Source organism: Galeopterus variegatus, unplaced genomic scaffold (assembly GCF_000696425.1).
Source record: "Galeopterus variegatus unplaced genomic scaffold, G_variegatus-3.0.2 Scaffold8039, whole genome shotgun sequence".
NCBI classification, from domain to species: Eukaryota; Metazoa; Chordata; class Mammalia; order Dermoptera; family Cynocephalidae; genus Galeopterus; species Galeopterus variegatus.
In genome coordinates this window covers 48,155-72,376 of record NW_007734150.1, presented here as the reverse complement: position 1 = coordinate 72,376, position 24,222 = coordinate 48,155, and the positions used below count along the sequence as shown (strand labels likewise).

Below are 24,222 nucleotides of genomic sequence, written 5' to 3'. Positions count from 1 at the left end.
ACAATAATGAACATACTGAATACTTATTCGTTTGTGTCTTTTTTTGGCGACTGGCTGGTGCAGGGATTGAAACCCCCACCTTGCTGTTATCAGCACTACACTCTAACCAACTGAGCTACCCAGCTAGACCAGAATACTTACTTATCCAGTGATAGGACCACACTAAAGGGATGGGGATGGGTGGGAACAGTGTATGCTGTGGCAAGGGGCAAGAAGAGCAGAGTACTTTTCCATCTTTAAGATGACAATTTAAAAAAAGCAGAAAGAGCAGACAAGAAATGGTTAAATAGTTGAATGTCTTATGAAGGAAGATGAGACCTCTGTAGGTTATATTTTCTTTGGGGCAGTGCTTATTTTCCAAGGATTTGGGGTGTGCTGTACTGGATGTTGCCCTACTCAAGGAGAATCACCACATGCTGGGGCAACACTGCAGGGGAGGAAGAACAAGGTGGAACCTCAGTGGTGGATGGTCTGTGCCTCATGGGAGGCTCTCCTTTGGGGACTTCCAGATATGACAGCACATGTGCAAACAGAGGACAGAAAGTCAAGTCACAAGGTTCTAGACACACAAGAAAAACCTTGAGCCACTGCTATCAATGGACCCTCTATAGCCAGACTGAGGTCTGGTGACATCTGAGTTATAACTAAAAAAATATATATATTATGTATCTCCAGGACATTCATTCAAGTCTTTATTGAGCACCTTCTCTGTGCCCAGCACTGCACTAGGTACCATGGAGAATACAAGAGAAGTATATATAGGGTATCTGCCCTCCAGGAACTTATAAAACTAGAGGCAGAAATAAGATGTACATGTGACTCAGGCAGTATGTGAAATGTACAAAGTGGGCAACTCTGAGCCAACGCAGGGGCTAAGAGATCCAGGGTGGTTGGGAGCAGTCCCAGAGCAGGGGGAGGAGTTAACACTTGGACAAGCAGGGGACTGGCAGTGCACTTGCAATGGGGAAGGACAAAGACTAGGAGACCAATGTGGCTGGAGAGGGAGCCTGAGGTATATGGTGGGCACTAGAGGTACCTGGACAAGAAGGCTACAACTCGGGGTGGGTCTGTGGGCAAGAAGGAGACACTTTAATTGCTCTCTGACATGAAGACCTGGTGGGCTGTGTGGCCTCCTGCTGCCTTCCTTTCCTCCCCCTACACTGCCCTGTCTTCCCATCCCCACTCCCTCTCCTAGGAAAGTAGAACCTGGATAGTGAGTTGGGCCAGGGACAGAAGCTCAATACCCTGCTGGGGAAACTGGTCAGAACTCCTGAGGCAGAGGTTTTGCTCGACTGGATATTTGCCTTGGTGTTCTCAGACGCACTGATCAAGAGCAGGATGTTCTGGACTCTTTTAAAAACTCCCTTCACAAGGATCAATCCACAGAGACAATTTATTGATCAACGATCACAGCTGTTACCCCAAAGCCACATGTATCTAGATCCTTCTCCCAAGACCACAGTTGGCTCCAAAGAGTCCCACCTCATTTGCTATGGAAACTATGTATGTTCAGCCCTGGTTTCAGAGAAGCATGGACCCCATTCTGGGCCTCACAAGGAGATGGTCTCCACTGGCACGCCAGGTAGCTAACTGAAATGGCCTGGGAAGCCTCAGTGGATTTTCATTCAGTTTAATTTCAGCATTTTCATGTATGTTTAACTCTGAGTTGGGGTGGGGGTAGGTCTGTTTAAAATGCCAACAAAGGCAGCAGAGTGGATTTGGGCAGGGTGAACCTACAGGGGTTTAACAGCAGCAAAACGGTCTTAGGTGTAAACAACTGCTTGTTTCACCAGCTGGCAGAGGATGCCATACTGAGCAAGAAAATGTTGCCTTGGCTCCTTATTCAACAAAGATACAAAGCAGGGGCAAAGGCAGTGGTCAAAAAAGAGGGAAAAGCGCCCTCATGGACTCCAACGCCAGAAGTTCCCACAGGAAGCCAGCAGGAGGTGGGAGAAGAGCCTGGTTAGGGCAACAGCACTGAGAGGTCTTAGGGGCCACAGAGATGGGAAAGTGGGTGGCAGTGAACATGGGGTCCCTCGTCTGCCCTGTTCCAGGTGCTGTGGCTGGGCACCCTCTCCCCAGTCAAGAGTCCTGGAATTCCAGAGAAGTGAAGCATCATGGGTGTGGGGCCAGGGCAGGCATCAGGGCTCAGGGTCTCAGCAAGAGGCGTGTTCCCGGCCACTTTAACCACAGGAAGGGGACCAAACGCCGGGTGAAGGTAGCAGTGAAGGTGTAGATGAGTTCCTGTGACTCTGCATTGGTAAAAGTCACAGTGCCACCTTCATAATCCAAGGCAATGCCCACTCTCCGGGGCCGCAGCGCCGGGAAGAGCTCAGCCTCAGGGCTGGTGTTGGCCCAGATGCCCGAGGAGGAGAGGCGCAGTGCCCACACCCCATCCTCCGGCCGCAGGGAGAGGTCTCCCTTCCTCTTCACAGAGTCTCTGGCCACTCCCACCATGCAGCTTTCCAAAACTTCCTCCTCTTCTTCCTCCTCCTCCTCCTCTTCCTCACCCAACGACTCCTCGTCCTCATCTGTGTCCCAGTCGTCATATCCGTCCCCATAGCCTGCCTCCTCATCCTCCTCTTCCTCCTCCCCCTCTTCCTCCTCATCCCCCTCATCTTCATCCTCAGACCAGCCCTCCCTCTCTACCTCCACCTCCCAGTAGACCTTGCCCCAGGTGAAGCCCTTGCTGCCTAGCACCCCCGGCTCACAGTCGAACTGCTGGGGGTGCAGGTAGGCACTCTTGTACAGGCTGGTGTAGGTCACACATTTCCAGTCCTCTGACAGCTGCAGGTACCCACTGGCTGACTGCGGGTCCAGGGTAACACTCACTGTGGGCACAAGGGAAGAAATAACAGTGTCACTGGTGAGCCGAGAGGGGGCCTCCAGTCTCCATGGTGTCCACACCACACAGCCATTCGCACCTTTGTCTATGTGCCCATAGTGATATGCAGTGCACAACCTGCGGGCAGGGCTGACAGGGAGCACACAGCAGGGACTAAGGCATAGAATGCCGGTGGCCTTAGGTTGCCCTTGCTGTTTGCTCTGAATACAGGAACCATGTGGTCAGGCAGATGAGAAGAAACTCAGCCACACGGAAAGGACTGGTGGCAGGGTCTGTGCTATATGGTTTGTCCCTGCCAAAACTCAGTTGAAATTTACTTGCCAATGTTAAGCATTGGGAGGTAGAGGCTTTAAGAGGTGATTAAGTCGATAAAACGGATTAACGTCTTTCTCACGAGACTCAATTAGTTCTCATAGGACTGGATCAGTGCTCACAAGAGCAGTTTGTTACACAGCGCCACATGCCTTCTGCACACCCGCTTCCTCTTCTGCTCCTCCACCATGTTATGACACCCTTACCAGAAGCCAGCCAGATGTGGCTGCCTGACCTTGCTCTTCCCAGACTCTAGAACCGTGAGACAAAATAACCTCTTTTCTTCATTAATTACCCAGCTTCAGATATTTTGTTATAGCAACAGAAAACAGACTAAGACAACCTATGAGGACAGAATAACAAAATATCTGGCAGAGAAGGGTCAGACTATCAAGTGGAGGCCTCCATTGCAGACTAAAGAGTAGTAGATTGATCAGAAAATGCAAGGAGGGAAAGAGCTTCAGGTTTACAGCTGGAAAATACTTCCTGTTACAAAAGAGAAAGGACTACCCAGGGGCAGAGGGAGCAGGAAGAATCTCTGGAGGGGTGTTTTCTTTATTTCAGGTAAATCTGGGAACAACCCTTTGGACACTCACCTGTCTTATATTCCAAGTCTCTCAGCAGCTTCCCTGAGGAGAAAAAAGGATAGCAATGACCCTCAAGCCCAGCAAATATATGGGCCCATTTCTCACTTGGGCAGTGTTAATTTCATGACAGGGCTCCATCCCTGAGAACCCAAGAAGAAAAGAGACAACAACTAGGAGACCCTCAGAAGAGTGAGGTTAGTGAGGTTGGAGAATACGACAGTCGGGAGCTGGGTACCCTCCCTCTAGGTGAGGTCCCCTCTCCTGACTCCCACCCCAATGCTCTCTCCAATCCTGACCTTGGAATTCCCTCAGGCCTCGCTGCAGAGAGAGGAGTTTATCTGAGAATTCTCCGGTCCTTTTTTTAACCACCCGAGCGATGGGTTTCCCAATCCAGAACTTCTTCCGTGGATACCTGAGAAGACATAACCTGTTATTTAGCTCTTATTACCTTTCTTCGTACTTTTCTCTCAATCCCCGTGACAATTATGAAGGGAGGAGGAAAAGTATGATTATTCTCCCCAATCAAGAGACAGAAAAACAGGGGCCCAAAGACACTAGCTAAGCAGGGCTTCAGACCTGCAGCTGACTCCACATCCAGAGAGCTGCTGTCTACTAAGCTACGTTTCTCCCTCTCCACTCTGTCCTGCCTCAAGCAAGGAGAGTGGATACTGGGCCAAGGAGCTGAGATTACAGAGAACTTGCTCAGGTGGAGAGAAGTCTCCAGTTCTCATGGATGTGCTCCTGCTTCCCAAAAGGTCATCATGGGATGCGGGTACCTCTGGTACCATGTCACTCCCCATCAATTCAAATGGACCGTGGTGGAGGAAAAGAGAAGGGACACAGGCACAGAGAATGAAGTACACTGTGGAAAGGAAATGCTTTTACCTGTTTAGGAAGTCTCTGGTGTCCTGGAAGAGAAGAAAGCAAAATTATCAATGTGAATCAAATAAGATTTCATTCACATGTACCCAGGAGGTTCTATATATTAGAGGCGGGGACACATCAGTGAACAAAACAAACGTCCCTTCCTTATGGGGCTGACATTCCAGTGGGGACACTGGGTAAAACAACATGAACAAAATAACCACAATGACAGAAGCAACCAGGGGTGGGGGGTGGGGGACAGGGGAGATATAACAGGGCCAACCTCTCTGAGGAGACACTTGAGCTGAGGTTTGAAGAATGAGAAAGTACTGGCCAGGTGAAGAGTGGTAAGAAGGTGAAATGGGAGAGGGCTTAGCAAAGGAGACAGCCAGATCACGCAGGAGTGGATATGCGTGGTGAGGAGTGTGAATTTTGTCCCATGTACAGTGGAAAGCCACCAAGGGGTTTCAGGTAGGGGAGTGATATACATGATCTGATTTACATGTGGTTGAGATTGCTAAGTGTCCTCCAGGATCCATTCTCCTCTTCTTTCTTCTACTAATAGAACTCCTAGAGTTATAGCTGGGCAGATGGCCTCCCAGGAAAACTACACTTCCCAGATTCCCTGCAACCAGGTCTGGTCACATGACTAAGTTCCAGCCAATGAGATGTTAAAGAAAGCAATGACTACCATTTCTGGGTCCTGTCCTTTAAAAAAGAAAAGAAAATCACTTTCTACTTCCTCTTTTCTCCCTGGCTGAATTTTGGACATGGTGGTGGTGAGCCCAACTTTGACCACACAGCTGAGGACAACATCCCTAGAAGTTGGTGGAACAACCAGTTGGAAGGAACCCAGCTCCCTGGACAGCCTCAAGGACAGCCCCCCTGACAGCTCTAGACCCTCCACTTCTGAATTGTAATTGAGACAGAAATAAACTCCTGTTTTATCTGAGCCACTGTACAGCAGTTAGCCAAACCCTAAGTGACCAATCGCTTGGCTGCCCTGCTGAGAATGAGTAAGGAAGGCAATGTGAACTCGGGGAGGCCAGCCTGGAGGCTGCTGCTGTGGAGGGAGACAGAGATGGCCTGGACGCAGGCGGTGGCAAAGGAGACAAAAAAGAGAGAAGCAGCATGTTCCAGGCATATTTTGGAGCCAGACTCAATCGGCACACTGGTCAAGGTGGTCAAGGACAGGCCATGGTTTAAGCAGGAGGGAAGAGGGAGGTGCTGTCTGTGTGATGGGGGAAAACAGGTGGTGGGACAGGTGAGTGGGAAGGGGGCTCTGAGATGCTGCTTAGATTCCCTTCAGTAAGTCGAAAGCCTCCATAACACTCTGTATTAAATGATTTTTGCTTTTCTTTTACTCATTCCACAAGTATTTATTAAGTGCTTCTCATGTACCAGGCTCTGGGACCTGGGATAGAACAGTTAAAAAAAAAAAAAAAAAAAAAAAAGACACAAATCCCTACCCACCTCTACCCATATGGAGCTGACATTCTAGCAGGCGACACACAATCAGCAGAACAAACATATCCTACTGTGTCAGTAAGTGCCAAGTGCTAAAGAGAAGAGAGTGGAATAGAGTGAATTAGTGCAGTAGGGGCAGGCTGGCTTCCTTGTAGGTAAGATTTGGGAAACAAACGGAATCACCAAATTATGGCTGCTGATGACTGTTCAGAAAGTTGAGGAAAACCTGCGGGCTGTGCTCCAGAGGAGGCAAGACAAGAAGTTAGAGTCACGTCCCGCACCCCCACTAGGAAGCAACTGCCCAGAGGCTGGTTGCTCTAAAAATCCCTCTAATCTGCCCCTCAAAACAGCTTCAGAGTATGAGGCGACAAGGGGCAGTGTATGCTGACAGCTCTGCTGACAAATGTGGAGTAAAAGAGCAAAGGAACGGGGCAGCAGCTGGGGTGGGGACCAGGGACCAAGCAGATATGTGCTGTGACAGGTGAGTTGCTACAGTAGAAAGGGAGAATAATCCAGAAGAAAGAGGAGTCATCTAAGGGGTAAAGGGTGTGAACAGCCCAGAGAGGATGGGACTGAGAGCCAGTGCAGGAGCCGGTGCTGCCAAAAGAGGGGCAGGAAGATGGGGGAGTCCAGGCTACAGCCACACATAGGGCCTCCAGAGGGAAGCAACCTGCCCGAGATGCCTGGAGGACCTTTCTCACCCATGAGGTTCCTGGGCTGTTGTGAAACAAGCAATCGGAGCAGAGCAGTGGGGCTGGGGCAATAAATCACAGCAATCTCCAGCATGGGACATGCCTGGTTATTAACAGAGAACATCAGGAAGGTTCTTCACAGGTGTAGACAGTGACCATGGGTCTGGACAGTGAGAGAGGCAGAGGCACAGAGCTGCCACTTGGTCCTGCAAGGCCCACCCAGGGCTAACCTGGGGAGGATGTCAGTGTCTCTTTGGGCCTCTTCAACCTGAGTGCTCCGAGCCACTGCAGGCAGGGCCTCTGCTTTCAGGGCAACTCCTCTGGGTGGGTTAGGAAAAGTAACCCCTCTAGGTAGACACAAGTGGATCTCAGCCCCACAAGCACCCTTGGCTGCGTGCGTCTGTTCCAGGCACAATTGCATATCCACCCCTGAAGGGAAGGAGAAGAGGGAAAGGGGTAAGGAGAGAGGCAGCAAGTGACCCCATCGAAGAGTCTGATGAGAGAAATCTCAGGGGACAAAATGACATCGAGGAAAGGAGGGGACCAGAGGGACATTTTAGACAAAAGGAGAGAAAAGAAGAAAAGCTGGGGGGTCAGGATGTGTGGGCTTGATCTGTGACCCAATTCCTGACCTGCCCCACAGTCTGGGACAAAGCCCTTCCACTCTCAGACCTCAGTGACTTCGTCAGGAGAGGTTGGACTACAGAGTCTAAAAAGAGTCCATGCCAGTCCCAGTCCTCATTCTGTGCATCTGAATCCACAATGGTGAGAGGCTGGCAGAGGCCACCTCTTTATGCAGCCTGTGCTGGCACATGCATTGGGGATACTTATGTTCTCTCCCCTCCTGGCCATTGATTTGGCCTGCCCTGGCCAGGAACCCCATTTTCATAGAGATCATGGTTCTGCTGCTGACAGACAGCCCAGCCATCCCAAACACTACATGTGGGGGAGACCATCAGAAACTCCTTTCCTGGCCAGTGAGGGTGGGAAGACAGAGCCCTCCACCCCTCCAAAGGCTGTGATCCCTGTTCAGGGTGCCACTGTTAAGCCCTCCTTTGGCTACCTCCAACTAGAACATATTTCTGCATCTCCAGAACCATAAAAAGCTTCCACCTGACAAGTGTCTACTAGTGACTTGTTAGAAGAGCTTATGATGGTACTGATGAGGATGGTAATTACGATATTAATAACCTTCTCTTTCATTTCTAATACATGTTTTTTTTAAAACATTTTTTATTGTAGAAAATTTATTTTTTGTAGTGATACCATGCCACTTATTTTATGCTCACATAACCCATAGAATAAGTAGAGAGTAAGATTACCACCCAAATATTTGAGAGAGAAAACTGAGGCTCCAAGAGGAAGTGACTCTCCCGAGGTCCTACAAGTGAGTGGCAGGGATGGGACCTAGTGCCCTGGTCCCTGACTCCCTGCCATGGGAAGGCCTCTCACCTGCATGAGCTCTGCAGCCGACTGCTGTGCCTTGTCCTCCAGCTCGGAGATAACCAGTGCCAGCCGAGCGAGCTCACCGACGCCCCGGCTCTTGTACTTCTCCCTCCCCTCTGTGAGCTCCTGCTCCAGCTTCGCCAGCTGGTCCAGCAGGTGCTGCTCCCGCTCCCTCAGGAACTGGTGGCCCTGCTCAAACTCTGCCACGATGTACTGCCTCTGGTCCTGGAGCTTCTTCTGCAGGGGGCAGGAAGGGGGTAAGGGAGTGATGCCTCCGCCTTGGGGTGCAGGATGCCTCCAGGACCCAGCATTAATAGGCGCACAAAGCTAGCTCTTTCTCTTTCCCCTGGTTACCCCCATTCGTGAATTCTACAGTGTTTGGGGTGGGAGGAGCAGAGTGCTCCTGGTCCACCCTCATCTTCTCAGAGAGGACATAAGTAGTGAATTAGTTCAGTTTGCTCAGCCACTGTGTGATCAGCACTCTGACACTGCCTGACTGTCAGCCCATTACCTGCTCCAGGTAAACCAGTATGTTCCAGGGCTCTTAGAAGAACTCTGTTGGTCTCACTCATGCGTGACACACTTCTCCCTCCCAGACAAAGTCTCTGTATGTCGCCTCTTTCAGGAAGCTTTGCTTGATTAATGTCATCAAGCCTGATCAACCCTCTCTTCAGCACCCCAGTTATATATAAAATATCCACGTGCACCCCCATCCCTGCCATGTAGGACTGCATCCTGTTTCCCTCAGTGAAACTGTGGAACATCTGTGCTCAGGACCATGTCCTTTCCTGCCTCCAAATCTCCTTGCTGAGTCCAGGCTGGGGTCTAGCCAGAGTCCTCAGTCCCCCTGCTGACTGATGTGGGCTGGAGATGTCCATGTACACCGAGGGCCTAGAAGTGCCTCTTGCACTTGACTGTCTCTGGCTTCACCCTTTCCCTCTCTCAAGGCCTGATAACTCACTGCTGGGCCTGGCCCCACCATCCCTCTACTGCCCACTTCCCCAACACACACACTCCCCAGGAAATTTGGAACCATGTTATCAGTGTTTTCCCTCCTGCAATGTGCTGCCTGATTTCTAACCACTGGTTACTGTGGGCCTGGTCCTCACTAGACATGAGCTAAGGGTACCATGACCACACCAGCCCTACCGCAGAGCGTGGAAGAGGAGGTGACCTGCTCCATCAGCATCATCAGATCTGGTCAGGCCTTCCTTAGAACTTCCCTCTCAGCTCTTAGCCAAACCCTCTGGGGCTCCCCTCCACTCACAGAAATCATATCTTTCTCCCTCTCTTTGAAAGGAAGAAGAAAGCCAGGCCTTCCTCAGTCACCTGGTGAAAGAGCAGTAGCTGCATGATGTGGGTGAAGCTGAGGTGACAATCACAGAGGAAAGGGACCCTGGTGACATCCAGGTGACCCACTCACCTGCCATATGAGAAACAGGCCCAAAGCCTGAGGCACACAGCTGAGATGGACAGAATATAGGCTAAACCTGGGTCTGCTAGCAGCCAGCCCATCGTCCATCTCCCCATGAGCTGCCTCCTAGAAACACCTCCAGATGCCATGTACTCGCCCAGGCTCTCCCTGCCCCACGCAGGCGAACTGCCTCAGCGCTTCCTCTAACAGCCTCACTTACCAGTGCAGCCAGGATATCAGCTTCTCCCTTCGCCTGAAAGCCCTGAATTTTGTCTCTGTCTCTCCTTAGGGTACTCAGGTGGTTCAGGATTTTTTCCTGTAGAAAGACAAGCAGTAGGGACAGATGGATGTTCCAGTCTAGAGCAGGAGGGAGGATCAGGCTGAATCCTAGGCCAGCAAGAAACCTTCAGAGCGGTCTCAGCCAGGCCCTGCATTCAGAGGGCTGCAGAGGGGAGCATCAAGGAAGGCGGCAGGCGCCCTCCGGGGGTGAGGAGGGCTTACCCTGTGGGGCTGGGCAGCCTTCTCCACCAGCACAGCTGTGTGGGGTCTATGCTCCCGGGACTCCCGGCACATCACGCACAGCAGCTTCCCATCGTCCTCGCAGTAGTAGTGCAGCTTCTCCTGATGCCGCTCGCACAACTTGGTGTCCTGCTGCTCCCGGGACACCTCTCCCGGCTGCCTGCCCTTGTCCACCTTCAGCCGCTCAATGTTCTCCACGAGGCTGGCCAGCTGCCACACGGGTCGGATGTTCTCCTTCTTAAAAGGCTTCTTGCAGAGCGGGCAGACGGGGCGGCTGCCTGAGATGGGGCGGACATCGGTGGTGCAGCTGCGGCAGAAGACGTGGCCACAGTCGATGGTCACGGGGTCCCGCAGGTAGTCAAGGCAGATTGAGCAAGTCACCTCCTCTTCCAGGCTCCTCAGTGGGGCTGATGTGGCCATGGTGCCCTTAACTCAGAGGGGTCTCTGTTCACTGGTAGGGGTTTCCCTTCCTTGGAGACCAGACATGGAGTCAAGAGCAGGCACAGTAAAGAGGCAGAGGTGGCAGCCTTGCACAGCGCTGCCAGCCCTAGCGCCTAGCCACTCAACAACCACTACCAACCCCTACAAGGCTCACACATGTCACAGCAAAAGCAACCTTACTGATCTAGTCCAACCCCTTCATTTTACAGATGAGGATTCTGAGGCCCAGAGAGAGTAGCTTGGTGGAGTGAAGAGGAGGGCTGCCACTATCCCGTAACTTGCTGTTGCGAAAACAGTCCTGCCTCATGACCCTTTCATCTGATGGGAAATTGCTCTAATGCACCAATTATGATCAATGAGAACAACTGAACAATTGATCACAACCTGCTGGAAAACTGTCATAATAAATATATAAATCTACAGTGTCTACCATGTACGTGGTGCTCCCTCAGTTATGCAGTGCACAAGCCGCACACCCATTCATGGAGTCCTGACAGAGTTAGGAGATATCTTTTGTTTGCTCCTCTAGGTTTCAGGTTTCAAGAACTAACAGCACTGAGGTTCTTTACCAAAACTAAACAAGCATCAAGAGTCAGAGTGCTGATTTCTCCCTTTATGAGGGTTTCCCTGGGCTGTCCTGTGGTTTGGGCTTGGTTCACTTCCCCTAGAAAGCTGGACTCTAAACTCAGCCCACCAGCGCAGCATAGCCTGCCCATACTGGACTCATTCTACTCATTCCCAGCTGCAACCCCCGTTGAGCTGGCCTGGCTGCTTTGCTGCTAACAAGGAAGGGCTGTCCTAGTTGAGCTCACGAGGGAAACCAGTATGGGAGGAATCCTCAGGTGGCCATGGCTGCTATGTGCTGATGAGGCTTGGCCCTGATAGGGAGCACAGAAGCTACACACAGAAAGGACTCTGCTCCTGTTTACCTTTGCAGCCCTGGCCCAGTCCCTGTCTGAGGTTATGAGACTCAGTACATCTGACCCAACAGCTGCCTCCTTTCCCTGATTCTGTGTGACAACAGAGAAGTCAATTAAGTACTCTGAGCCTCAATTTATCCATCTATAAAATGGGAGTGATACTTACCTTCAAGGGTTTCTGAGCAGGTTATGTGAAAGTATTATGTTGAAAGCACTAAGCATAAGCCGGGCACACAGAAGGAAATCTGGGAGACAACAGAATCCCTGATTCCCAAATCCAGTAAGTGTTCAAATCACAAAGAGAGAAAGAGTTGAAACTGAAAGTGGCAACAAGAGAGGGAGCAAGCAGAACCAGCCACAGCTACACATGTACTCCAGAGTCAGAATAAACAAGATCCTCCTGGGTTGGGGGCTGGGGGACTTGCTCTGCTGTAGATCCATAGAAGGCAAGCAGAGAAGTCGCTAGGAGCCCGCCAGCAGGGCACAGGGTAACTGCGAGGTTGGAATGAAGCAACTGGAACCACAGCAATCAATACTATCAATGACTGCACACAGCGAAAGTCCATCACAGGAGAGATCAGTGCCTTTGTCAGCAGTGACGTTAGTGAGATAGAACCCCCCACCCCACTCCAGTCTATAAGACCCAAAGAGCAAACAAAACAGGAATAGAATGTCTACTCCTCGAGGATCTAATACAATAAAAAAATGCTTTATGAGATGAAAGTACTATATAAATGTAAGGGATTATTATATTGCTGATAACAAATTCCAACTGGAAGCACTAATGGACTTAGATATGTGACTTTAAGAGATGTAATGAGTGTCAAAAAACACATATGTAGGGCCGGCCCGGTGGCGCACTGGATAGTGCGCCGCTTGGGAAGCGCGGCAGCGCTCCCGCCCGAGGGTTCGGATCCAACATACAGACCGGCTCCCGCTCACTGGCTGAGCGAGGTGCCGGAGCAACACCGAGGGTTGCAATCCCGTTGCCGGTCCCTGGTCCGGTACGGGGGCAACACTGAGGGTTGCGATCCATTGCCAGACACGGAAAAAAAGACAAAAAAAAAAGAATTGGGCAAAAGGCATTTCACCAGAGAAGACACATCCATGGGAGGCAGATAAGCACATGGAAAGATGCTCAGCGTCATCAGCTATTAGGGACATGAAAATTAAAAAAAAAAAAAAAAAAAAAAAAAAAACACATATGTACAAAGCTCAAATGAAGAGATCAAAGAATTTAACTAGCAAATGAAGGTAATATCAAGTTCCTAGAATGGTAGCAAGACTGGTAGAAATGCCAGGAATCGCCTGGCCCAACTCTCTGGTTTAATAAGGGAATAAGCCAGCCCAGTACTTTTTCATCAGTAATGTACTACCAAGGGTTTGGAAAGAGGAAACGGGGATGGTCCTGGACGATTTCTTTATCATGCCACTTTGATGAATGGTCTGCAAGTTTTTAAAAGCTGAGGGGTTTTTTTTTGTTGGGGAACAGCATGTGTTACCTTTGGGGTTGGAAACTTATTTTGCAACTTACTTTGGGGAAGAATAAAAGAACTATGAAGAACTCAGCTACAGCTTCCCTTCCACACAAAATACGACACCTTCATCACTTGGAGCTGACCTTAACCCAAGCTCCACACTGGGCTTCGATGGATCTTCAAACCTCTTGAAACTGTGTAAAAGTTATTGTATATATCCTAGGTAAATAAAACCATCTAGGGATTACAGAAGAATATCAGCTAATCAGTAGAGGAGGGATAACAGAATTAGAAAATCACCATTTTGCACCTGCCTTTATAATAACGCAAGGATCATCAATGAATAATACTAAAACCATTAGGTGAAAGATTTGGGGGGACAGAATAGACCCCATGGTGCCAAAGTAGCACCCACTGGATTATTTCCTAATGTACCTTGACAAGGGAGAGATCTAGTGGTCACTTTAACCAAGTGACGAAACCCAGCATCACGAACAGAGGGGCAAACTGGCATATGGCTTCCCAATGTGGTACCATGTGAATTACACAGCATTGCCTATGAAGTTTTCTTGCCAAAAATGTTTGACCTAAATGATTCTAATCAAGCCTTTAGATCTAACTTCCAGTTCATAGAAAATATGAAGGATGAAGAACATTTTGCAGTATGTTACAATTGAAAAAGTGCAGACAGAGGAGTTAAGCCACACCATGAGGAAATGATCAGATAAATCCAGAATGTGGGACATTCCACAAGACAACTAGACTGATCTTTTAAAAAGTCATAGAAATATTTCTAAATGATTGTTCTTGATTTTAAAGGACTAACATGCAAATGCAATGTGTTAACCTTGACTGGATCCTGGTCTTTAACCAAAAAAAAGTTATAAAATCTTTTGGAACTATAGGGGAAATTTGAAAACAGATTGGGTATTGAATCATATTAAGAAATTACTTTTTTAATAGTATTTACTGAGGTTATGTATGAGAATATCTACATTTTTAGGCAATGGATGCTAACCGTCTTTAGAGCTTCATGACTACAACTTAATTTGAAATGGTTCAGCAAAACAAAATAAAAAGTTAAAAAAATTTTCTAAGGAGAGGGGGCTAAGTTTTCTATCACATTCTTAAAAGGGTCACCAAAAATGTTTAAGTCACTGATGTAGAAATCACTGTACTTTATAGTTCAGTATACATGTGTTGAACATATGAATGGATTCAGAGCACCTGAAGACAATGTTAATTGTATAGAACCATTTGTTTTTGAGAGTCTGCTGTAACTAGACAAACAAAACACAGTACCACTTCTATGCTCAATCCCACCACTCGGTTATACAGACTGCATCTGGAACACATTACAGCATGTATATGAAAGATGTCTTACTGTGGCACTGCTGAATACATGTAAGGCCCAAGGAGTAAATCCATGAGCTGGACAATCCAGGTTCAAGTTTGGACTCCGGAACCCAATAACCAGGTGACTAACAACTTCTTGGCAACGACATTTATTTAGGACTCACCATATCTTCATCTTATGACATTTCATGGTCAGGATACTCTTCTGAGGTAACTGAGGCTCAGTGGGGTTAAGCAACCTGCCCAAGAGCACATGCTAGGAAGCAGCATCTGTTGCCAATGGCTCACCCCAATCCACTGCACTCTCCTCCCTACCCGAGCACACAGCAAAATGGGGTCTAATACCAGCTCCTTTGTTAGGAAGCTCAGATGAGATCATCTGCATGGAAGGGCTTTGTAAGCTGAGTAGTGCTGACAAAAGGAAAGGGGCATACATTCTGCTGATATTGACCAAAAGCACCCTAGCCTTAGCTGTGACAAGCCTTAACACACGGAGTGAGCAATAAAGCATCCCTGCTGGACAGCAGTTTTTCCTTTTTAGTGACAGGAAGAGGATATCAAGATTTCCAAGTTAGAGGAAATGGGGTAGAGTATGAGGGACATGGGAAGATAACTGCTTCCCTTCCCCACATCCAATGCCAATAGATCCAATACAAAATTCACCCTCTCCAAACCCCCCCCCCCAACTTATCACTCCCCTACGAGTTTGCCTTTTCTACCATTTATGCCTTCAGCATATTCTGATTATCTCAAAAGTTTTCCTCAATAAGGTGTAAAACTATTACTCTACTTTCCTCTTCATTCCTGGCTTTTGGGCAGACAGAAACTATACAAAGTCAGAGCTAGAGAAAACCTCAGAGATGACACAGTTCACCCCCATTCCCTTTACCCAAATGAGAATTCTGAAGCCTAAAGGAGTCACTTCATGAATTACACACTACTTGCTGGGGGGTGGGTGAGGGCTATTGGCAAGGCAGTTCTTCTGCCCCTTCAATAAACCAGAAGGTAGTTGTAATTCTACAGAACCAGGAAGATATCTAAAAGACCAGCCCTGCAATGTCCTGGCACTCTTCTCACAGGCGCAACTGGAGACATTCCCTCCCTTCCTCTGAGTTTCCCTTTCCCCCAAATCCACCCCTCCTCTGCGAGTCTCTGGATTGGAATAAATACCTAATTTGCATATGTCAACAGAATGGCCAAGGTGACACCATGTACTTTCCTGCAGCACACCTCAGGATGTGGCTGCAAGAATCATCACTGTGAGCTGCGAAATCTAGCTGAGCAAAAAGCAATGCTGTGAATGTCCGTTCCTCATGGGCAGACACTTGCAGTCCTCGCCCTGCCCCTGCCCTGGCCCAATTCCAGAGGGAAAGGATCAGGACTCCATTTCATTCCTTCTTAACAGCTGCCAACTTTTGCTCTTGAAGGTGCTAAACTCTCCCTTCAGGTTCTGTGGCTTCTGCCACCCCACATCTAGCACATCCAGTGCCTGCCCCAGGCTCCCAGATGCCACACAGAGAGGTATCCCAGAAGACGCTGAATACCAGATGTGGACTCCAAGGCCCAGAGAAATGAGTGGAGGGGTCTGGGTTTGCACCCTGGCCTCCAGCTACCATTTCAGGGCTCTCTTGATTACCCCAGGCTGCTTCCAAGCATGCGCCTGGGCCTCCAAACAAGAGCCCTTCTTCCTGTAGCCCCAAAGCACTTAGCCTAGGGTTCTATTCTCTGAGGGAACCACATTTAAGGGCTCTTGGGGCCCAAGATTAAGCTCCATTTCTGAATCTGAAATAAGCAAATTCTCTCTGAAGTAAACTTCTGTGATATACCTCTAACAAACCTGGTGAGGACAGAATTCAGGGCAAAAAGTGCAGTGATCTGGATGTGCATACTAGAGAAGGTGGCCACACCCATGCCGAGAGGCCAAAGACCTGGACTCCCCAAATTTTACAGCCCTGAGGCTGTGGGGTGGGCACCAGGCTGTCCCAGGAGATCAGGTGACAGTGGATGGTGCATTCCTGTGGTCACACGTGGGTCACCTTCCCCCCACAGGGCTGGGCATCAGTGGTGCTCTGAAGCGCAATGCAGGCCATGCAGACCACCGGGGCCAGGCCCTGACATGCTCTGAACAGTGGAAATTCCCAGGGCTCAGAGAGGGGCATGAGGAAGCAGCCAGCTGGGAGGTGGATGAGACATGGCTTTAAAGTGCCTTTGTCCTGTGGCTGACCCACTGGGCAGCCCTGTCTTGGGGGAAAGTCCAGAGTTCTCTGTATTTGTGTCTGGATATTTGTCTGATGCTGAATCATAAACCAAGCTCTTGTCTAAAATATTCCCAGTTGTTGTCTGGTGTTATGCACCACAGAATGTAAGGAGGAATCCTTGATCATCTATCATCTGGAGGGATGCTTCAAAACCCTGACTACACATAAGAATCACCTGGGGAGGCTTCAAAACATACAGACCAACTGAATTAGAATCTCTAGAGGTGAGCCCAGACAAACAAACAAACAAAAAACTCCCAGGTGATTCTAATATCTAGCCAGGATTGCGAATCACTAGCTGAACCCCCTTATTTACAGATGAGTAAAGGGAGGGCCAGAGTCTTGGCTTGACATGCCCAGTGGCAGAACAGGCTGGCAGCAAGGCCAGGCTAGTGGCATGAGGTGCACCTCCCAGGGCAGGGCTCCTTCCACCCCACCACACTGCACTTTGGTGCCTGGAAAATGAGCTCTTCCTCATGCCTGGGAGTGATGTGGAGCGTTAGCCTCGCAGACACAGGAGAGAAAAGATAGTGCTGTGTTTGAGGAAATGAGGATTGGCCAGAGGTGGGGTGCGGTGGGGCAGACTCTGGGGGCTTGAGCAGAAAGAGGGTGGAGAAATAGGAGGGAACAGATTACGCAAGACTGTTGGCCATGTTAAGAATTTTGGACTTTATCCTAACAGCCCTGGGAAGCCACTGAGGGTTTAACCAGTAGGGTGTCATAATTTAACAGATATTTATTGGATACCTACTTTGTGCTAGGCACTGAGATTCCAACAGGGAACAAAAACGACTAAGTTTCTGCCCTCCCAGAGCTTACATCTAGTGACATAACTGAATAATCCTTTAGAAATTGAAATCAGGGCCGGCCCGTGGCGCATTCGGGAGAGTGCAGTGCTTGAGAGCGCAGCGGCACGCGGGTTCGGATCCTATATAGGGATGGCCTGTGTGCTCGCTGGCTAAGCGCGGTGTGGGTGACACCACGCCAAGGGTTGCGATCCCCTTACCGGTCACAAAAAGGACAAAAAAAAAAGAAATTGAAATCAGGGCCGGTCCGTGGCGCATTCGGGAGAGTGCAGTGCTTGAGAGCGCAGCGGCACGCGGGTTCGGATCCTATATAGGGATGGCCTGTGTGCTCGCTGGCTAAGCGCGGTGTGGGTGACACCACGCCAAGGGTTGCGATCCCCTTACCGGTCACAAAAAGGACAAAAAAAAAAGAAATTGAAATCAGATCCAACTGTGGGGATTATTAAACCTTCAAGAGTTTCCACATTTACTTAAACCTCCTCTCCCTTTTGCTCTCAGTGGCCTAGTCACTCTGGCCTTTCTTCTGTCTTTTAAACACACCCCACCACATGTTAAAATGCCAATCTGCTCATGTAACTATTCTGGTTAAAGCCCCTCAAAGGCTTTCTGTTACTCCAGGAATAACGTCAAAGCTCCTTCCCTTCCCCTCTGAGGCCCCAGGTAACCAAGGCCCTTGTCTCCAAGCTCATTTCCTGCCACTCCCCACCTCAAACTCATCCCCGCAGGGCAACCAAACCCCTCTCCATGCTTCGAATAAAGTGCCATGCTCTTTCCTGCCCAAGCCCTTTGAAAATGCTCTTCCCTATGCCTAGAACGCCATCCCTTTATTGCTCAGCAAACTCCTTTTCCAGCTTGAAGTCCCAGCTGAAAGTCACTTCTTCTGGCAAATCTTTCCTGATCTGTTGGACTGGATCCGCGTGCACTCTCCCTTATACAGCCCCAAAGCATCCCACTCTGCACCTGGTACTTCTCTACAATCATTAAGTCCTGACTTTAGTATAATTACTTGTTTAACACCAGCTTTTCCAACCGAACAATGACAGAGACTGTGTCTGTCTTATCCGTAGAATTTAGCACACTGCTTGACACAACATAGACAATAAAAATTTGCCAAGGAAATGAATAATAAAGGCATAGAATATCTGATGCACAGAAGATGCTTCTTAAGTGTCTACTAAAGAAATGCAAGCAATCTCAGCCACTTGTCCCTTCTCTCCAGCAAGATGGTAAATGATGAGAGAGATAGGCAATTTCTTCATACTCCCTGGAGCAGCAAGAACAGCAGCCGCACATCACCATCAGGTCATGGTATCCAAGGTTTGGCTTTAGGAGCATACAGAAATGAGAAGAGAAGGAAAAGCTTTGTCCAAGAAAATGGTTATTGTGAAATAAACTATAATGGTGATAATCACTCCTCCCTTTTTCTTTAGTTTTAGACGTAGGTATGCACCCATAAACAATATAGTTTATTTTTCCCAGTTTTCAGCCTCAAGTGAATGAAATCATATCACATATACTTTTTTTTTGGCTATCAACATCATGTTTGTGAGGTTCATTCATATGATTGTGAGTTGATTTTGTTCATTTTCATCACTGCTCTACAACTACATAATTCTTTAATGCGGTCTACTTCTGATGGCCATCTAGGTTGTTTCCAACTTCAGACAATTACAAACACTGCTTCTGTAAACATTTCTGCATAAATGTCCTAGCACACATAGACAAACAGACACATCCTCAATGTGACTAGATAAGGCCAGACTGTGTCCAAAGTGACCGTACTGATGTATGCTCCCACCAGCAGACTATGAGCACTCACGTTGTTCCATAGCCTCACCAACAAGTGATATTGTCAGCTTTAAAATTTTTGCCAATCTGGTGGATGGAAAATAGAATCTCATCATGTGTGTGTAATGGCAAAAAAAGAAAGAAAGAAGAAAAAAAAAAGAAACAGCTATGGTAGCAGATCAGATATTGTGCTCCTAGATCCACCAGCTAGTACATGTTGTAAATGTTTATCTTTTGGGGAGGAGGGACCTACCTAGCTTCTATTCTTCCTTGGTAAGAAGGTAACTTTTTGGTTACTTTACTCTGTCCTTTGAGGATCATGTGCTTAGAGTGAAGCTCCCGCTCAGTAAGAGGCTGGCACAAGAGAAGAGTCTGAAGCCTCTATGAATGCATATCCCCAGCCCCACCCCCAGGCGTGCCTGGTTCAGGGGGGAGAACATAACTCAACTACAGCCAGTCACAAGGAGACTTAGATGAAACACTCGAGGGAAAAAGATTCTTGTGGTTTCTTGGGAACTTGCAAGAGGTGAGGTCATACGGTTTGAAGCTGCTAGAGCAATCTTCTAACCAGAGGGTTAGCTGTTTGAGAATCAAGGCAACCTAGAGAGATGAAGTGAAAGAAACCAGGTCCTGACGGCATCTTTTGAGACCCTGTATCAAACTGTGTCTGAAGCCAGGCCTACTCTTGAATTTTCAGTCCCATGAACTAAAAAATAACCTATTTGCCCAGGCAGTTTGGACTTGTCTGTCACCCACACAAAAAAAAAAAAGAATCCTGAAGGTTGAGCTAAAATACACAAAGACATTGTGCAGAAAAGTCAGCCTATTTACCTAGACAGATATCTTACAACAAAGGTAGACACGGAGTGGCAGTTCTCTCTCTGACCCTCACAGGTAGAATACAACCTGCCAGGACATGACAGATCTCCAACCTGTTCCCACCATCACAGCCCCTCCCCACAGCTCCTAGAAATTGAGTGAGGAAACAGCCCGAATCACTTTCCACCCCTAGCTGTCATTATAACCAAAGCCGAAAGTGAGAGTCCTGGGTTAAGACTATAACACTCGAATTTTCATCCAGCCTCAGCTACTCTGCTGTGCAGCCCAGAGCTAGATTCTCGACCTTTCTGGACCTCAATATCACCATGAAGAACTGGGGATAGGGAAAATATTCAGGCCATTCACAAGACAGATAGGAACAAGGGTTCAGCAAATGCACCAGCATATTTAATATGCAATATAAATAAAGTCATTGCTGTTATCAAAAGCACCCAAGGCAGAATAAACATAGCTGAAATCTTTGGGTCAGGAATCTGTTTTATTTTATTTTATTATTTTGACAATTTGGCTATCAGGTAGGAAAAGGCCAGTTTTTCAAATTTAGTTTCAAGATCACAAATGGAGTCATTGAACTCATCTGTATGTTATTGAGATGGAGATATTCTAACCACTAATACTTAGGGGGAGGGGGAGATCTAAACCATCAGTTAGGGAATAACTGTTCATCAAATTTGAGACACCTATGTCATCACATTTCAGCATCTCTGAAATGTGTTCAACAGCATGTCATAATTTAAGTGGTAAAATACAAGGGCACTTCAAAAAGTTTGTGGAAAAAGAATCAAAAGATAATACAAGGGCTGGCCTATGGCTCACTTGGGAGAGCATGGTGCTAATAACACCAAGGCCAAGGGTTAAGGTCCCCTTACCAGTCATCTTTAAAAAAAAAAAAAAAAAAAAAAAAAAAAGATAATACGAATGTTCCATGAACTTTTTGAAGTAACCTCATATTTTTTCTATGTGGAACATAAAATAAAGGCACATAAAATAACTGACAGCATCTTAGATTTGGTTACATGTGGCATACCTCCTACAAAGTGCTGTCAGGATCATCTTCTTAACACACAGACCTCTTTCTGTTATTCTGTTAAAACTCCTAGCTGAAGTCAAAACTGCACAGACAGGCACACAAGCCCTCTTCCCCTCCCCATCCGGCCCCAACTTATCTCCCATCTAGCCCCAAATCCTACTCCTCACCCATGCCCTTGTACACACTCTTCTCTCAGGCCCAGTTCATCCTTGAAGAATGCGATCTGTCCCCTTATCTGTGAGGTCCTTCCTGTGCCCATCCCACCTCCAAGTTGAATGAATCCCTCCCCTGGTTAGCTCCTGCAGCTCTGCATACACTGTATTTCTGTGATAGCGCTATCACACTGCTTCACAATTGATATTTTTACCCATCTTCTCCCCCAATCAGAATGTGAACCCAACGGACATACCTCGCTGATGTTTTTATCTCCAGTATCTGGCACAAAGTAGGGGGTCTGTAAATGTTTGGCAAATTAATGTCAATCCCTGATGGCAAAGTCCCACTATCCTTTCCATTCTCCCCTCTTTCACCACATTTCTCTTTCCCACTTTGCAATCTTACTTCAGCAGCAGACTCGGAGGGCTCTCCTAGGATTAGACATTCTTGGCCACAAAGTTTACCCAGATTTCCTCCAGCTTTCCTCCGCACACACACAATTCTGGAGGGAAAGTCAACATTCCATTTCTACCAAAGCTGGCAAGTTCTAATTCATCCTCGATGCCAGCCAAATTAAGCCTTTGTTTTTCAAAATCAACTTCTTCCCATTTTCCATGTTTATTCTGATCCTGGAGGGTCAAAGTCTGAAGTCACCCTAACAAGCCTCAATTCAGACCATGGGCTCTCTTCTGAGGTTTGCAGTGTCTTCTGTGGTGGTCAGACCCAGGCAGAGTCCAGCCTATTGCTCCCTTGCAGGATGTTACATCTCAGAAGTCACCCATTGCCCCTGGGCCTCGGTTTCCTTACCTCTTAATAAGGGAAAAATGTTTTGACAAGTTCACCCAACTGTTTGAAGTTCAAGTGATGTCACATAGCTAAAAGTGTTTCAATGTCAAAAAGCTCTATAAAAATACATGCTAGGAAGGAGCACAGAAGCCAACTTGAAAGAGTTCCCAATGGCTAAAGCTGCAACAATTTCAGCAATAAAATAAAGTAGTATTGGATTATAACCCAAAGTATAAAACAAATATCCCTGAGTGAGTCCACACTGATATAAACAAATGACTGAATAAACTGATAAATGGGGGAGGAGAGAAACAAATCTCCCACGCAGAAAAATTCCAAATAACATATGTAGACACTTGCCCTCAAAGAGAAGGAGCATAACTCACCACTCCTTAGGTGGGGGCTGCACAGTGACTTTCTTCCAAAGAGGATCAGTATGCAAAGGGGGTAAAATAGAGTAACTTTACAGTGGAGAAGCCTGACAAAAACTGTCTCAGCCAAGTGATTAAGATCAATCAACCTCAAGTCATAAATTATGTTGATAATATGTACCCTTCACATGATGGTGATGAAAATGGCGATCTACCTCCGTGGTCTTCCTCCCAATAACCTATAAGCTCAGTTTTAGAAGAAAAACATCAGACAAATCCCAGAGGGGCATCCTACAATATACATGACCAGTATTCCTCAAAACCGTCAAGGTCGTCAAAACAAGTCAAGTCTGAGAAACTGCCATAGCCAAGAGGAGCACAAGGAGACATGATAATTAAATGTAATGTGGTACCTTGGATGGGATCATGAAACAGAAAAAGTACTTAGTAAAAACCAAGGAAATCTGAACACACTATGGACGTTGGTCAAAAATAACGTATCACATTGATGTAAGATGTTAATAGAGGAAACGGTTTGGGGTATGTGGGAACTCTGTTCTATCTTTACAATTTTTCTGTAAACCTAAAACTGTTCTAAAAAATAACGTCTACTAAAAAATAAAACGGAAATTTCGGGAACATTAAAAAAGCTTACCTTGTGAGGGTGATTTTTAAAACTTGGGGAAAAACATGCTAGGGGTTACGATTTTAGCTAACAGTTAAACAGGAGGTTCAGGCATGCATGAACGAATGTCATTTTCCCCGCTTTTGAAGCACACACAAATCGTTGTGATGTCAAAATCTGGAATCTACTGAGAATTTGGAAGTGTTTCCATCCCACTTACTCCACAAAGTTAAATTTACATATATTTTTTCTAAGGCCAAGCAGGGAGAAAATCAGCAGGAAAAATGCTAATGGACTGGAGGAGAGAGTGAATACACAGAGCCAAGTACGTGGGGCTAAACCGGTTTACCCTGACCCCCCCCAAAAAAAAAAGGAAAGAAACGAAACATGACTTTGGTTATGAAGCCGGATTGGCCGTCTATCCAGCCGGCTCCAAGCAACCAGACCGTCATCCGGGCCCCACTTACTTCTGGCTCTGGAGACTAGAATGAATTGGAGTCTGAGATGGACAAGGAAAAGCGAAGATCCAAGAGGAAGGGGCCAATGGAGGGTCAAGCACGCAGGCGGGATTAGGCTGGCCGGGAGGACGCAGCGAACTTGACCCCCTGTCGAGCCCACCGGGTGGCCTGGCCCCGTTCTACTCTCGGGCCCGGCGGCCGCGTTTGGTCTCCCAACCCTGGGGCGACTGTGTGAGACGGTTGCTTCGCTGCATTTCTCTTCGGACTCCCCCTACTCACCGGTCCCACGCTCCGGGCCGCGAACCCCAGGCTGGCGCAGCTCTTCTCCCGCGTTGGTCTGTTCCGGGTCCCGCTCCTGCACCAGCAACCTGCGCGACAGCGCGTCCCCGCCCCGTAATCTCCCGGCTCTTCGGGGCTCTCCGCCGAGATTTCTTCCGTACCAGCCTCGGGATTGGCCCCTACCGAACTCCGCCTTCCAATGGGAATCTTAGTCTCTTCTACGTCATTGATCACTGGGCAAATCCCCAGGCAGCTGTGGGGGCTGGGGAGCAGGGGTTGAGAAAAGGAAACAAATCAGGCGGGCGGAGGCTGCGCAGGAGCCGCAGCCCGAGTTTGGCGCGTAGAGTGGGTTCCGGTTCCATGCTTTAAGGGAGCGGAATTCTAACGCCTAATGAGGTCCCCATGTAGGATTCTGGGTTACAAGAATTCCCTCCGCTCCTCTCGAGAGCCCCCGCCTCCCAGTTTCCGCCCGTGCTGGATCGGC

At 48.0% G+C, this 24,222-nt stretch overlaps 1 protein-coding gene across 1 annotated transcript; it reads right to left on the bottom strand.

Moving 5' to 3' along the window:
* Positions 1–1,370: 1,370 nt before the first annotated feature.
* TRIM26 (tripartite motif containing 26) lies at positions 1,371–10,566 on the bottom strand. The gene is made up of 7 exons (XM_008592570.1): positions 10,129–10,566; positions 9,848–9,943; positions 8,220–8,450; positions 4,630–4,652; positions 4,041–4,156; positions 3,754–3,786; positions 1,371–2,831 (listed from the first exon to the last, which is right to left on the bottom strand). The coding sequence occupies exons 1-7, from the start codon at positions 10,564–10,566 to the stop codon at positions 2,149–2,151; spliced, it is 1,620 nt and encodes a 539-aa protein (XP_008590792.1). The 3' UTR covers positions 1,371–2,148.
* Between the last annotated feature and the right edge of the window lie 13,656 nt (positions 10,567–24,222).